The sequence below is a fragment of the Mytilus trossulus genome, chromosome 10, assembly GCF_036588685.1.
Source record: "Mytilus trossulus isolate FHL-02 chromosome 10, PNRI_Mtr1.1.1.hap1, whole genome shotgun sequence".
Classification (NCBI taxonomy): domain Eukaryota; kingdom Metazoa; phylum Mollusca; class Bivalvia; order Mytilida; family Mytilidae; genus Mytilus; species Mytilus trossulus.
Window position 1 is genome coordinate 31,549,500 of NC_086382.1, and position 15,913 is coordinate 31,565,412.

General features: G+C 31.2%; 1 protein-coding gene across 1 annotated transcript; it reads left to right on the forward strand.

Moving 5' to 3' along the window:
* The first annotated feature begins 1,476 nt into the window (after positions 1-1,476).
* LOC134686167 (uncharacterized) lies at positions 1,477-15,145 on the forward strand. Its single transcript, XM_063545841.1, has 4 exons — positions 1,477-1,595; positions 2,263-2,637; positions 4,765-4,887; positions 14,295-15,145. Exons 2-4 carry the CDS (start codon positions 2,289-2,291, stop codon positions 14,942-14,944), a joined length of 1,122 nt encoding a protein of 373 aa, XP_063401911.1. The 5' UTR covers positions 1,477-1,595; positions 2,263-2,288; the 3' UTR covers positions 14,945-15,145.
* The last annotated feature ends 768 nt before the right edge of the window (positions 15,146-15,913 follow it).

Here is a 15,913-nt window from a genome sequence, read left to right on the forward strand (position 1 = left end):
ATTTTTATGGTAAGCAATACCATACATGTTTTAAACTACTATGCTTTGAATGATTAGTACAATACTATAGAGAAGTGGATTTGCTTGTAGGATAGTAGGATATATATTTAGAGCATTTTTGGTTCCTAACAACATTATATAAATTAACGGCAATTAAACCTTAAGGCATACATGTACAAATTTCAAAATTAAAATAATTTGTAAACATCGCAGTTCTCGAAATTTCTTTTTGTTTGCATTTTATCACCACTTCTAATCAGAATCCATAATTTAAATATTATTGTCAATTGGAGTTTTAAGCCTCGATTTTAGAGTAATGAATATAAAAATAATTCTGAAAAACCCTATTTTTTTTAGATAGGGATGATCATTTACATTAAAAAAAAAAGAGTTCTACGCATATCTTTAACAAAGAAGGAAACGTTTTTAAAAGAAAGAAGATGAGATATGATTGCCAACTCTCCACAAGAGACCAAACTGACACAGAAATTATCAACTATAGGTATTACCGTACGGCCGTCAACAATGAGGAAAGCCCAAACCGCATAGTCAGATATAAAAGGCCTCAAATTGCAATGTAAAACAATTCAAACGAGAAAACTAATGGCCTAATTAGGAACGAAAAACAAATATGTAACACATTAACAAACGAATTAGTATTCTAAAGGTCTTAACTTTTTTTATAGGGCTGATCTTATTTATTTAAAAAAAAAGTATTCCGAGCATTTCTTTAACCAAGGAGATGAAACAACTTCCAATCAAAGAACTGGGATGTCTACAATATGACCTTTAGTGAAAAGAATAACCCATATCGTTAACTAAGAGGTTGAGACACATACACAAATTATGACGGGAAAATATATTCGTGATCGATCAAACTCCCCCTATAATTGACAATTTGTTTAACATCGAAACACAACAGCATAATTTAGGCTGCAACATACTCACAGTTGATATCTTGTTTAAAACTCACATCGATACTGAAAAACGCCCTAAAATGAGTAGTGTAAACAATTCAATCAGGAAACCAAACGGTGTTATCTATAGACGAAACGAGAAACGAGAAACCCTTATAAACATCATCAACAATCAACTGAACATCAGATTCCTGATTAAGACAGGTGGAAACTAATGCAGCGGGCTTACACGTTTTAATAAATACCAACCTTCACCCTAATTACCTATAACATTAGTGGAACATCACAATATAGAAATTTCATAATTAGTCTTTCAAATAATATGACAAGAAGCTCTAAAAAAAGAGACAATAATCATACATATAATATAATATCTTCCTGAATTTATTTATTAAAGGTTTTGTTATTATTGAAACTTTTCCAAATTTTTATGTTATATTATATAAGTTAAGATTTATAATCTCAGTTAATCAAATACATTTACTCATTTTTTTTACAATAAGGAAATTAAAAACGGAAATGTTTTCGGAAATTATATTCACTTTTTAATGTAATTCATATTTTAACAATGTTAGGTGGCTTTCAGTTTCAGAACATTAATTATGTTAAATTTATACTCTTTTGAGTCTTAAAGGGTGTTTGGAATTTTGATTACGAGATATTTCACATAATCTGAAGGTAAGAGAAAATTTCAGAATAAAAACAAGATATGTTTTCCATGTATGGAGAATTATGAATTTAATGAGAAAAAATAAATAACTGACGATATCATTAAAACATAATTATTTGTTGAAAACCGTAAGCTTGTCTTTGTATGAACTATGGTTTTCGCAAATTAACAGGATACAACTGGTTTTATAATTGTATAACAATAGATTACCTTAAAAAATCAGGATAAATACAATATTTCGTATGACGAATAGAAACATTAGTTGATGAATTGATTTTTGTTTTTCACGGCGAAAGCAGAAAAGGAGCGCATCGAGATTTCATGTATTGAACCTCATCTTTTTTAATTAACATTTTTTTAGTGTTCGTGAAATCTATTCCTTGTTGTTCACCAATTGTCCCATGGTAAATTTAAAACTTATAACTTATTCGACAATTTTCTGGATGATAAGATTCAAACAAGGCTTTAAAAATGTTCAATATCGTTTGAACATTTACATGCAAATAATAATAGCCATACGAGATTTATAAATAAGCATTGAGGATTAAACTTTTCCATATTTATTTCCGTTTTCCAGAATGTTTTGTTGTTTGATTTTACTTCTTTTAGAGTTAGGTCATAACCTGTTTTCAAAACTGTTGTTATTGTGCAATTAATCTTTTTTTCATTTTTTAGAAACACGAAAAACGGCCATTGCAAGGATGTCAAGAGCGCAACAGAACATGTATGTTAATAATATCTTTGATGCAGGAAAAACGAAACCGGAAAATATTTTAGAATACGAAGAATGTCTTGCTCCTGTTGACAAATCCATTTATGATGAACTATCTTCAACGCAAGAGAAAGGCGCCCCAAGTAATGATTTCGTCATTATGAAGTCAATGCCTAGTGAGCAGTCTAAACAATCGGACAATTCATTTCTTCAAAAGAAATTAGCTCTACTCAGGCCAATGTTTCTCATACTTCTTTGCATTCTGATTACAGCGTTAGTTACGTCCATTGCCACTTTCTTTGCAACAAAAAATAATCTCTCTGATAAGAGTGACTTACGTAAGTATATAACAATGTTTGCTTTATCCACATAAGGGTAGAAAACCTTGTGCTTCCTAAATGTCAACAATATAACCAATAAATTTAAATTATCAATCATAGTTTGTGTCAACACAGGTATGCCGATTACTGATTGCTGATCATAAAACAATCAAAAGTTGAATGAAAACGATTACAATCAAGCAAATTCAAAACGTTTTTGAAACTGAGTGTTTAAACGGTTACTGCTATACATGCATCAACTTCAAGGATTAAACACCAGGTTCGCAAAATACAGGCAATATTTAAAGTTGTGAAACTGTAATCGATAAATAATTCTTGTATTTGACTATTTTAAAAGGTTATTAAACATAGCTCTGAATCTCAGGTTCAAAATTACTGTTGCAAAGTTAACACTTGATGAATTCGGATATTCTATTTACATGTAGGTATTTTGTCATTGAGCGTTTAAACACCTCTCCGTATTTTTTGCAACCCTTGTTTTCCAAAGTAAAATTTCAGCGTGTCTACGAAATGTACATCTTCAGCAATGAAAATATGATAAACATTAACAAACAAAAAACATGGCATTGCAGGCTCCGAACATAGGACAGGCACATAAAGAATATTGCGGGTTTAAACTAGTTTGAAAGTGCCAAACAAAACGATTTATTTCATTGCATAGTTGTCCAGTAAATCTAGCATAAATTTGACCCTTACCCGAAAGGAATTGCAACAGAAGATTTTTAAGTTTGAATTTTAAGCATTATACTCCAAATATACACAGAAAAAAATCCCATAAAATCTAACTTGAGTAATACTAAAAAAACATCATTTAAAATTCCTATAGAGACTCGCATTGAAAAGGGAGATAACTCTTGCAAAAAGGCAGAAATATCAATAAAAATTGATACAGAATAATAACTTTACAGCTTCTATTCATCATAATGTATTGATTCTTGATTTTTTAGTGGTCTTTAGAGTAAAAAAAATAGAATTAAAGGTGTTTTCATATATTTTATCAAGCTATAATCTAGATTTCGTAATTCATAAGTTGACCATTTATTGAATTTTTCAACATGTCAAGGTAAAGAATCTCAAATTTAATAAAAAAAAAATTAAGCATGTATTCTTCTTATTGTGGTTTAAAGTTTCTTTGGATAAGTAAGTTGCTGAAAAAATATAATATACAGATATATGCAATACCAAGTTTTCACATTATTTTTTCAAAATGGTTATAAAGCTTCATATTTGCAATTTCTTTAATGAAAACTGCACGAAAAAAAAATTAAACTACCTATATCACTTCGGGTTTGTACATATCATGAGCAGAAGATTATATAATTTAGTCAAATATAAACTTATAACCCCATCAAAGTATTATACTTTACATAAATTTCAAGAAAACCAACCCAAAAACTGTCAAAAAAGACTCATTTTTGCAAGAGTCATCTCTCCTTCCAATATTAATTTCCATAAGAAATTAAAAATGCTGATTTTGAGTTTTCCTCAAGTTAGATTTTATTGGACTTTTTTCTGTGTATATAAAGGGCATAATGCTATAGATTAGATCCAACACATTTTCTGTTGCAATTAGTTTGAGGTTAAATCTTAGTTTGACTGGACTTTAGCACTAGTCTATAAAGCAGCTGTAAGTAAGTGAGTAAGTAAATCTTTTATTTAAGAAGACTATTAACATACCTTCAAACATAATCTTTGATGAGTTATTCAAGAAAATAGAACATAGGTGAGAATAAATACAGCAAGGCAAGTGCAGTTCCCCAAAGGTATCATCACTTCAAAAGTTCAGGTTTATGTACTGACATTATTTATAAAATATTCTTATAACTATTTAACGTTGCAAAGACTTTACGTATCCCCAAACTTCAGAATTTAGCTTTGTGGGTTAAAGGCATACCCAGACGACAATTGGTTATTTATGTATACAATCCGAAAATCAATAAGAAAGATACACAACATGGTGACAATCAGAAACTGAAGGAGTCGCATGAACTCCAAAAATGAACAAGATATGTGCGTTGATAGGACAAGCGCGTCCGACGTATACAAATTATAAAGTCAGCTTTTATTTCACATACTGTAATAATAAATTGTGCATTCAAGTTTTTATCTACATTTCTAATACAGAATACAAAAGTGCTTGTATCAACGAAACAGAAGGCAGAGTCCAACAAGAACTAGATAAGGCTATGATTTGTAGATACAATGAAACAACGGACAGTCCGGCTTGTTCTTCGGCATCCTGCCCTGGTATGTTAGTATGACTGACACAAATGATAAGCGTTTGCAGAGTTCCTTTGATAATTTGTTGAAATATTTCGTCCGTTTTGTACGTAGCATATACTTCGACATAGATGAATATCGAAGACACAGCGACTATACTATATCTAGGTGCTATGATATTTAGCGGAGTACTAATGATCGTTGGAAGTTAAAATAATTCAATCGCACCATTTCCAACTGTCGGTCGCAATCCTTTTTTTTTTTATACATAGTGTATTTACCCCATCTCTCGTTGTATAGATCTTTCTCATTTACAATTAAGTGTTTCAAAAGTTTAAGTTAAGAAACATGTTGTCTTAGTTAAGATTGAGTTTTAGAATAGTTGTGCCATTACCACACTTACTTAGTAAATGTATATTCGTTAATATTCGATTCAATGGCGAAGGAACTTTTTTGTTCTTTTTCTTTAATTTATGAATACACTCATCACAATTACCAGGATGGAAATTTTGTGATTGCACCATACGTGTGTTCCGTCATAAAAGACTCGTCAGTGTGACTAAATTAAAAAATGTGAAAAGGCCAAAAAAAGTACCAAGTCAAAGAACATTCAGTTTAAAAGACTTCATTCTTTATCATTTCCACATGACCCCTTACGGGGTTGACATTACATTTTATGCAAGGAAAAAAAGATATAATCATTTTGGATAACGAAAACGATTGGATTTTTTTCAAACTTTGATTGAAAAGATCATATTTTGGCATTCCTTCACGATATTTTGATAATAGCCATTGTCAAAAGAGAAATTAAACTAAACTGGAAATTTATAATGAATCTTTTGTCTTCGATATGTACAAATAACCAAATGTGTCATTTGATCTACATGACATTGTAGTCTTCATATTATGTTAACTAGAACACACCCGCCGAATCGCGGGGAAATAGAGCGCATGTAAACCGTAAAAACAATTATAACTGGAGAATTCCAGGAGAGGTATCAAAAGTCAAAGGGACTTGGGGACTGGGCATAATTTTATTTTGCCCTCCCCTTTTTTCCAAATACCAATTTTTATTCCTTCCGTTTTTCTGTATACTATGAACATACATATATATACTATAATTACTATTTAAAACGGTATAATACAAAATTGCGGGTATCCAGAGTGTGGTTGAAAGTGTTAAAGTGCTGTACAGTAGGAATAATTTTTGTAAATTATGTCTGGAGAATTTCAAGAAAGGTAATTAAAGTTATAGGTACTTGGGGACACGACAATTGTTATTCAACCCCTCTTCTTTTTTTCCAAAATTTCCATTTGTTTTTGTTTTCTATTTATTTCAATATGAACATATATTACTATAAATAAAGTGTGTTTGCTTTTTACTATCAGTTCTCAGTTAATTTATAAATCCACGGCGGTCATTGATATACTATATAGACCCTTTCTATTTTATATACGTAGTGACCCGATGAATTTTTTTAAAAGATTTTATGACTGAAGAATTTCAGAAAAGGTATCAAAAGTTATAGGCACTTTGGGACATGACGATTGTTTTTCTAGCCCGGCTCCTATTTTTTTCCTCCAAAACTTATTTTGTCTTTCTTTTGATTTCAATAATGTTAGTTTATCTGTATTATTAGGTATATATATACATTACTATAAACGAAGTGTTTCAGTGCTTTTTAATATCAACTCTCAATTTACTATATAATCGATCCACGGCGGTCATTGACATATTATATAGACGCTCTATATTTAATAAACTCAGTGACTGCCGTGGCTAGTAAACTGGAAAATAATAGAAGATAGCAAATACACGTTATTCATAGTCTTTGGTATGTACAAAGTACAGAAAACACGCAAACCGGATGTTTAGCTTGACTTAAAATTTCGTACAATGACGGAAAAATATCCAGACGCAGTTTTTTCGTTTTTCTCCCAAAATAACACAAACTAAATAATCATAAGAATGGATGACAAATGCGACAATAAAATTAAGAAGGGAAATGGGGAATCTGTCAAAGAGACAACAACCCGACCATATAAAAAACATTAATATCAGCAGAAGGTCACCAACAGGTCTTCAATGTAGCGAGAAATTCCCGCAACCGGAGGCGTCCTTCAGCTGACCCCTAAACAAATATATACTAGTTCGGTGATAATGAACGTCATACTAATTTCCAAATTGTACACAAGAAACTAAAACTAAAAAAATACAAGACTAGCAAAGGCCAGAGGCCCCTGACTTGGAACAGGCGCAAAAATGCGGCGGGGTTAAACATGTAATACATGGTACCAATAGGGCACAAAGGCATGATGATTAATTGATTGTGGAAGGAAGAGAAGCGACATACAAAATGAGGTCTTCTCGTTAAATAGTATAGATGTCAGTAACATTTGGATAAGGGACAACATGCAAACGATTACAATGAAGTAATCATTTTCATATGCGACAATGGTAGGATTTTTAGATAATGCATTTTCATAACAAAAATCCGTTGAAACATACAGAATTGTTAACGCTTCTGAGTGATAAAATGCAAAAAAAATATAGTGCCGTAACGTCTGTAAGGGTACTTTGTGGTGTTCGAACAGGGGCGGTGAGCAAAGTTTTAAAGAGGGAATTCCTTACCAAGGTGAAAGAAGGGGTTCTAACTATATGTCGCCATTGAATGCATTAGTCGTCCAAAATCGAGGGGGTTGCAACCCCTTGAACCCTTCCCTTGATCCGTCACTATGGACGTTATATAGTTATATAGATATAGTTTGAATAAAGTACACCCTTGATAAATTTTGCAAAGAAAATTGCTATAAAAAACAGTTTCCTCCAACTTTCTTTCAATTTTTGCCATTATAGCAGACATTTACATTCTCGGACTATTTCTCTTTTTCTATAAAACGAGGCTACTGAAAACATCTAAGTTTTATCTTGGATGTAAACACTAGGTGCCGCCGCTTTCTTTTTTTTAAATGAGACTTAGTTCCCTATTTTTTTCTTCAATATCAGCTTCGGAAACGTATTTTTGTATGCGACCATTAAGCAACGATGTTTATCTATGTCAGAAGGTACATCGTGTTAAAAAGGTTAATGTCACAAGTTTGTGAGTTTATTGCCTAGGCAGAGCATGTTTAGTTTTTGTTTAGTTTCCATGGATATCAACATTAAGCGCGTGTTTAAATTTGAATTTTCATTTCTGTGACACTATGGGGTTATCCTGTCCTTTTGTGTTAGTCTCCGCCTATTCTGTTCAGCCTATTAGAATCTCGCAAATAACTAAGGGACTCCAACAAATTTTAGGACCAAAAAACCCTTATTGGAAAACATAGGGTGATTATTTGCGTTTTCATTTTAATTTTAAAACAAGATTATTTAAATATTTGAAAAAATAATGTATCATTTAAGGGCAATAATTACGAGAACTAAATGTTAAATAAAAAGTATCATTCAAAAGGCAATAACTACGAGATATACAAAAAGGGGTTGACTGACTCATTCGATCCTCAAAAAATCATGCTTATACAGGTATAAACAATGATTAACAAATCTTTTTTTTATCTCTAATATGGAATTGAACAGACCTAAATAAAAAAATCGAATTGCACGAGTTTTACATTCTATTTATATCTATATAAATGTTTATATCGCTTATATGACCATTGGCAGTGTCCGGATGTCAACTCGAAGTCGGTTTCAAGATTGAAATACACACACAACGAAGCTACCCATTATCGAGTGTATGTCATGTAAATTGTGTATTTCAGACTTTTATAATTTGGATAAATATTTTTCATGGTTAAGGATTTAATATGAGAATTAAGTCAAATCGGGGAATTCGAATTTGACAGCTAGTACCTCCTTTAAACCAACTGAATTGGCTTTTTTAATGTTAAAAACAACAAAAGTTACGTGGTCTTTTGATCTTCACAGATTTTGCAATGAAATAACATCACTTATATATGTTAAACGAATTTTGTGTTTTAGGGAGGCCTCTAACTGCAATTTTGATATATTATATAAAGATAGGCTTGAGAAATGTTTATGAGATCTAAACCTTCACCTATACCTCTAGCCAATGTAGAAAAGTAAACGCATAACAATAGGCACATTAAAATTATGTTCAAGAGAAGTCCGAGTCCGATGTCAGAAGATGTAACAAAAGAAAATAAATAAAATGACAGTAAAACATAAATAACAACAGACTACTAGCAATCAACTGACATGCCAACTCTTTATCGCTTTTGAAAAGTTGTTTTACTGTTCGGTTAGCTTTTGACGTGAACGCCGACTTTTTGTGCTTTGTATTGAATATTTTCAAAAAAGGATTGCATGTGAAATACCTGAACGTTCTTATATAATTATAAGATGTCTGCATGTTGATAGATATTTACAAATGATGTCATTGTACTGATGATAATAAAGTAAATGTTTTAACCTGTTTCTAATATCAAGAACCCTACTCTACAATATTTTCTATTTTTCTAAATCACGGGTAGTGAGGTCGTCATATCGAGGAGCGGTTAGTACAGTGATTTTGTCATAATTTGGATAAGTTTGGCATGGTTAATTTATGTTGCTTCCCCAAACTATTGCCTCAGTTCTATTCACACGAGTAGATAAAAAGCAAATAAGATGCTCGAATCTATATTGGAGGTCAAACGCTCTATATTGGAATTGTTGTTTCACAAAATTTACGCAGAATAAGCAAGATATCGGAATTGCTATGGTTTGGTTAAGAGAATGACATGGTTCAGTTAAGAGTCTGGAAATTTGTCATGGTTTTGGTCAAGATTGTCATGGTTTAGATCGAAATAAATACATATGTGTTTCACTTTAATACTGAAAATTTGATTGATAGCGCCTGCTCTTGAACGAAGATACACTATATATTAACTGCATGAGAGGAAAAAATGTCTGTTTATCCAAATTTAGTGGGTGAGATCGTCAAAGCGTAAATTTAACATGTCATGTTACTTTTCGTAAGTTTTCTACAATATAAATTTACAAGTCACTTCTCTTTTAAACTAGCTTTCGATATAATTTTACCAAAACAAAAGACAAAGCGTTGCTTCTGTTTCACATATAATCTTTTCTTCATATGTCCATGCTTGACTCTGCCGGAGATATCATTAGCGGCATCACTAGTCAAATACTAAAATAGCTAAAGACTTCTACTCAAAAGTGGCAGCCAGTCAAAAAGTGATTCTTAATTTTCATTTTCTTTTCTAGAAATATTTGTTTTTTTATTTCAAATATTAAACAAGTTTATATTGAATAAAAGGAGATGTGGGGTTATAGGTCCATGATACAGTAACCCAACTACAAAACTAACCAAAATATATTAAGAGGACATCATAAGTCTTCAACCATTTACGAAACCGAATAGTTACGAGTGACATGGACAACAGTTTTAAAACTTATTAGTTTTAAAACTATGATAGGTGAAATGACATTAAAAAGTACTTTCAAAGTTCGAATTTAAAACATGAAAGATCAAGACAAGAAATCATTGTTTGTAATAGGACAAAACGCATTATAAGATGGATAAAGATGAAAAAGATGGAAAATTTAATTTGTTGATACATGTATATATCACAAATACACTTCATTTGAACTTCTCAGAACATTCAATATATATTTATGGTATCTACATTTGCCGTTTATGATATTTGCTTTTTTGATTTTCAATTTACTACTAGGTAATATCAAATGTACGATGACGCAGGAAATACACAAATGAGACAGCAAATCAATAACACAAACATGAATTCTTCAACAATAGGATAAATTAAATAGGTCAAACTCTGTATCTGCCTGATTTTATAAAATGGGTAAATAAATTGGACAGAGACTACCAGAGATCTGAAACCATCAAACTATTCTCAGTGTAGCGTAAAACAGTAATATGACATAGGACAACTTGTCGCGTCACTAGGTTCTGGATATTTTTGGTGAGTCGCAACTTCGGAATTCAGTAAATATTGTTTTTGAAATTAAATGTGTAAAACCCTTCCTTTACAATAGTTAGCACTTATGAATGCCTGTTTGATGTCTGTGTTGAATACTTATATTTTCATGATTTTGTAGTTTATAACTTTTTTTCAATTTGTGTAATTAAATATGTTTAGCATGAAAACAACGCAGTCAAATTCATATTTTTTTGTTATTTAATTACATGATAAGGCTCCAAATTTTACACAAATGCTTTGAATTGGACTCATACAATTTTTCAGAGACAATTGCATCTATCGCTCCTTTAGACGGGTCATTTGAAGCTGTTGGTGATACTGATTCTCTTCTAAAATTGAGAAAGGAATAGCATTCATAAAGTTTAAATGATATATTGTCTCATTTTCAAGATAATGACATTTTTAGATATCATAACATGCTCTTTAATGGTACTGACGAATTCCTTGAGCACCATGTGCAAATCCTTCATATGGGTTCACGATTGCACTTTTACGTTAAGCAGTAGATTTTCTGGGTTGGTTCAATATTGCATGGCTGCTGAAATAAATAAACGTAGTAGTGTTTGATTAGTTCTTTTGGATTTAAGTTCATAATATGACTGCGGCAATAAAAGATTAAAAAATTACGATACGAAACGAATATTGAAAAATAGGATCCTCTCAATATTGTTTCATATAATGCTATTCAATGAAACTACAGTGTTAAATATATATCGTTATTTATTGCTAGACATAATCCGAAGATGCTCGCAATATTGGCAGCAGAATTACATCCTGAAATTTAAAGGAAGCTATCTTAGAATCATGACTTTTTATCATTTGTTATTTATTTGAAACTAGGTCCCACTAAGTATCAGTGCTTTATTTGTGATTTAAGTGTTTCTGTTACTTGATTTTCTTGTTTTAACATGATACTGAGTTTTACATGTGTGGCATGGTTAAGGCGAAGAAGAGGTTGGGGAGCCCGCAAACATGTTTTACTCTGCAATATTTTGTTTATACTGTTTCAAGTAAATTGTCTGTAATGCCGTGAATATCGTATGTAACTGTGAATCATATTTTGTTATTTATTTTGGACAGAAATTAGGCTGATGCTTTTTTGATTGGAATTCCTATACATTGAATTTTGTCACAGCCTTTTATATCTTGCTAAGAAATATTGTTTTGCTCATTGTTAAATGTTGAAGGCCTCTTGAAGACAAAAAGTTGCTCAAATCTACATAATTCGATCTCAGGTGGATAGTTATATCATTCAATTTTGCAATCATAATGCATCTACTTATAACATGTTACTACATTGTATGTGCGTTTTTATGTCCTTTCATGTTTCAAATGGAACGATTTTTGTTAATTTTGATAGTAATTCTTCATTATACACGACAAGAATTACATAACTGAACCATGTCAAACATGAAATTAACCATGACACGAATGAACCAAACCATGACACAGATATTTCAGTAATTTTGAATTGATTGCAAAAGTAGGTATTTTTCAGAATAATTGACCGCAGTGTTATATAACGAAGATATATGTGATGTAACAGACTGTAAGAAAATAACTTTTTTTATGCACGATAAACCAATTAGCAAGTTTTAAATTTTGACATACGCAAGCTTTGTTCTGTGTTAAATCATTAACTATATTATACAACTTGTGATGTACTAACATATTTACTTTATACAAAGGTACTTACCAGCTTGAATTAATTATCAGAAGTTCCGTTTACAAAATATCCCAATGTTTACATTTTTGCATTGATCAGGTCGATCAGTTTTATCCATACAGAGGTAAGATAATACCAGATCGAAATATTAAACCTTTGATAACACTTCATTCGAAAACATTCGCATTAAGTTTTGTTAATTTTTGCAAGGCGTTATAAAAACCGAGCATTTTGAAAATATAGATAGTTTACTAAAAAAAACCATTTATTTTGAGGTGTGATACATGTGCCCCCGAAATATATTACGTCACATCTGGTTGTTACGTAATAGGTGGAACAAATTTCCCTTGAAATTGACAGTAATAGGTAACTAATCCTACATCTCACAGCAGTAAAACATTTGTTGGTCAAAAACATATATCGTTTGTATTTAAAAGCACCATATATGCATTATTTTATGTGTGGCGTTTCTAGAAAATATTTTGGAAGTTTGAGGTGAAATGGTTACTAAAGCTTGAACAATGGTTAATAAAGGGGATTAAATGAAATGTTAAGTGAATTGTTTTCTAAAGTACTTGAACAGAAACACGTAACTCATGCTGAATATTTCTTTATTTGAAACAAGGATGAATTCTGCACATTTTTTCGAAAAGTGCACGTTTTACTTATAAGGGGAAAATCAATGGTTGTTTAACACCTTGACAAAACTGCTGGACTTGCATTATACTTACTATTGGTATTCATATGTATTAAACCAAACCCAGAGCTTTAGGATTAAATAAACAACTGTAGTATTTATAATGAAATAAACTCTTTTAAAACCCTTGCAAAAGTATAAATAGTTATCAAAAGTACCAGGATTATAATTTTATACGCCAGACGCGCGTTTCGTCTACATAAGACTCATCAGTGACGCTCAGATCAAAATAGTTAAAAAATCCAAATAAATACAAAGTTGAAGAGCATTGAGGACCCAAAATTCCAAAAAGTTGTGCCAAATACGGCTAAGGTAATCTACTCCTGGGGTAAGAACATCCTTAGTTTTTCGAAAAATTCTAAATTTTATAAACAGAAAATTTATAAAAATGACCATATAGTTGATATTCATGTCAACACCGAAGTGCTGACTACTGATCTGGTGATACCCTCGGGGACGAAACGTCCACCAGCAGTGGCATATAAAAATATTCTTGAAAAAAGAATAAATAGTTATGATAAAAATGGGTAAACTGTTACTTTATAAAACAAAATAAAACAATGACCATAGCCCATACTGCAAAGTAAGCTTAAAAAGATCACATAATGACAAAAGAGGGACGAAAGATACCAAAGGGACAGTCAAACTCATAATTCCAAAACAAACTGACAACGCCATGGCTAAAAATGAAAAAGACAAACATAAAAACAATAGTACACATGACACAACATAGAAAACTAAAGAATAAACAACACGAACCCCACCAAAAACTAGGGGTGATCTCAGGTGTTCCGGAAGGGTCAAATGTGGAACGTTTCAAACTAGAATATTTATCTACAAGAAAAATAACGAAACACAATATGTTACACAGCAACAAACGACAACCACTGAATTACAGGCTTCTAACTAGTAACAGTAACAAACAGACAGATTATGACGGGGTTAAACATGTTACAAAGATCCCAACCTCCCCTAAACTTTGACAGTACAACATAATGTTCTTTTGTCTTTGTTTTATATGACAATAAAGATGTATAATTAATTATTTAAGCAATACAAAAATAATTAAATGCAGTTATATATTTAACATTGATTCAATTTCAGGTAATGGTGATTATTTAAGACTGCGCTTCAGTCGAAAAGAATTGTACTATTCATACTACATGTCAGATGATGAAACAACCTTAAGTAATTTTAAAACAGTTGAAACCTCAAAGAGTGTCTCAGCACGATTATCGACTTACAGGGGGACGATTTCTGACACATGTTTAGGTGACGATGATTTGATTTATTATGAAGTAAACTATACATATTCCATTCGCTCTAAATCTACCTATTTTTTAACAAAGAATATATTGGAAGTTGGCATTGCTGAACGCTCAAATGTTGATAAATATAGCGATGCTGGTGCTTCAGCAAGTGGATGGTCATTCAACATGTTTTATAGAGGAGAATGGTTTTCTAATACCAGAAAATTTGTCTACATAAATGCAAGGCATAACGGAAGTAGTACAACAAGTCAAAGACTGTTAACAACTTATGTAGGTGAACAATTACACGGGCAATTAAAAATTTTCATTAATACCCGTAGACATGAGTTTACTGTAATGCATGATGATTTGAAAGTTTATGTTTTTGAAGATGTAAAATCAAACGAAATGCTTTGTCCTGTTTTTGGAGTATACAATCCTGACCATGTTAAAGTTCAACTAAAGATACTAAATTCTTTTAATTTTTCTATGTATCCCTGGTGATCATGGGTATCATCTTTCAAATTTTGTGATCTTTTGTTCGCGTCGAAACTGACAGTTTCATAGAATAGATCAATAACAACAAACAAAGTAACACTTGATTTGTTTGTAAGTGTGTTTTTGTTTAATGTGTAATAATTTAAATTTGCTTGGAAGTTTCCAAACTGCTTTATGCAATGTTTGGGCTATTCAATCTTTATCTAATCACCATGGTTAAGATTCATAAGGAAAGCAGTATTTATTCTTGGGGTTCATATTTATTTCTCACCCACTGTGACATTTTCAGGCTGATGGTGGAAAACGTCATTGTTAAGTCACGTAACGTAATCTGTGCACATGTTAAGGAATGGCCTGTCATACTATGCGGTAAATTGAAGTTCATTTTTTTCAGGATCTTGAGGAAATTTAAATTTTATATTATGATACAAAAAAAAACAAATAAATCTTCTACATTAAATTATTTATTAAGATGAACATCCTGTTAAAAATCGTGTTGTAAATTCAGTTTCTCCTGAATCGTTAATATTGTTTTGATTATACAAAATAGTAATATTTATACCACCATTTAAAAAACATTATTTAAAAAATCGAAGTACCGAAAAATCATATCTTTCCCGAAAAGATTGCACCATAAACACCATGCTTATAAACAAAGTAGTCGTTGATTAAGATATCAATAAACTGTTGTAGATTTTTTCATATTTTATCATTTTATCTTTATAATGAACCAAATAAGGAGTAGAACAGAAAGACAATCTGAGTTCTAACTTATCTATAATTTTAATAAATGATATTCCTGTTTATTTTGTATGATCCAGTAGTTGTTAACTCTCGACCAGTTCAATGTTTATTATGTGATGATAATATTGACATTGATGTCTACCGCAGCTAAACGACGAGTAAATTTGATTGATTGAGTACTTACTAGTATTTTTAATATTGTCTTTTGACAATTAATCACATTAAATCAAA

Coding starts and splice junctions, on each gene's coding strand:
- LOC134686167 (XM_063545841.1), top strand. CDS start 2,289: ATGTCAAGAGCGCAACAGAACATGTATGTTAATAATATCTTTGATGCA. Junction 2,638..4,764: donor CTCTGATAAGAGTGACTTAC/GTAAGTATATAA, acceptor TTTCTAATACAG/AATACAAAAGTGCTTGTATC. Junction 4,888..14,294: donor TTCTTCGGCATCCTGCCCTG/GTATGTTAGTAT, acceptor ATTCAATTTCAG/GTAATGGTGATTATTTAAGA.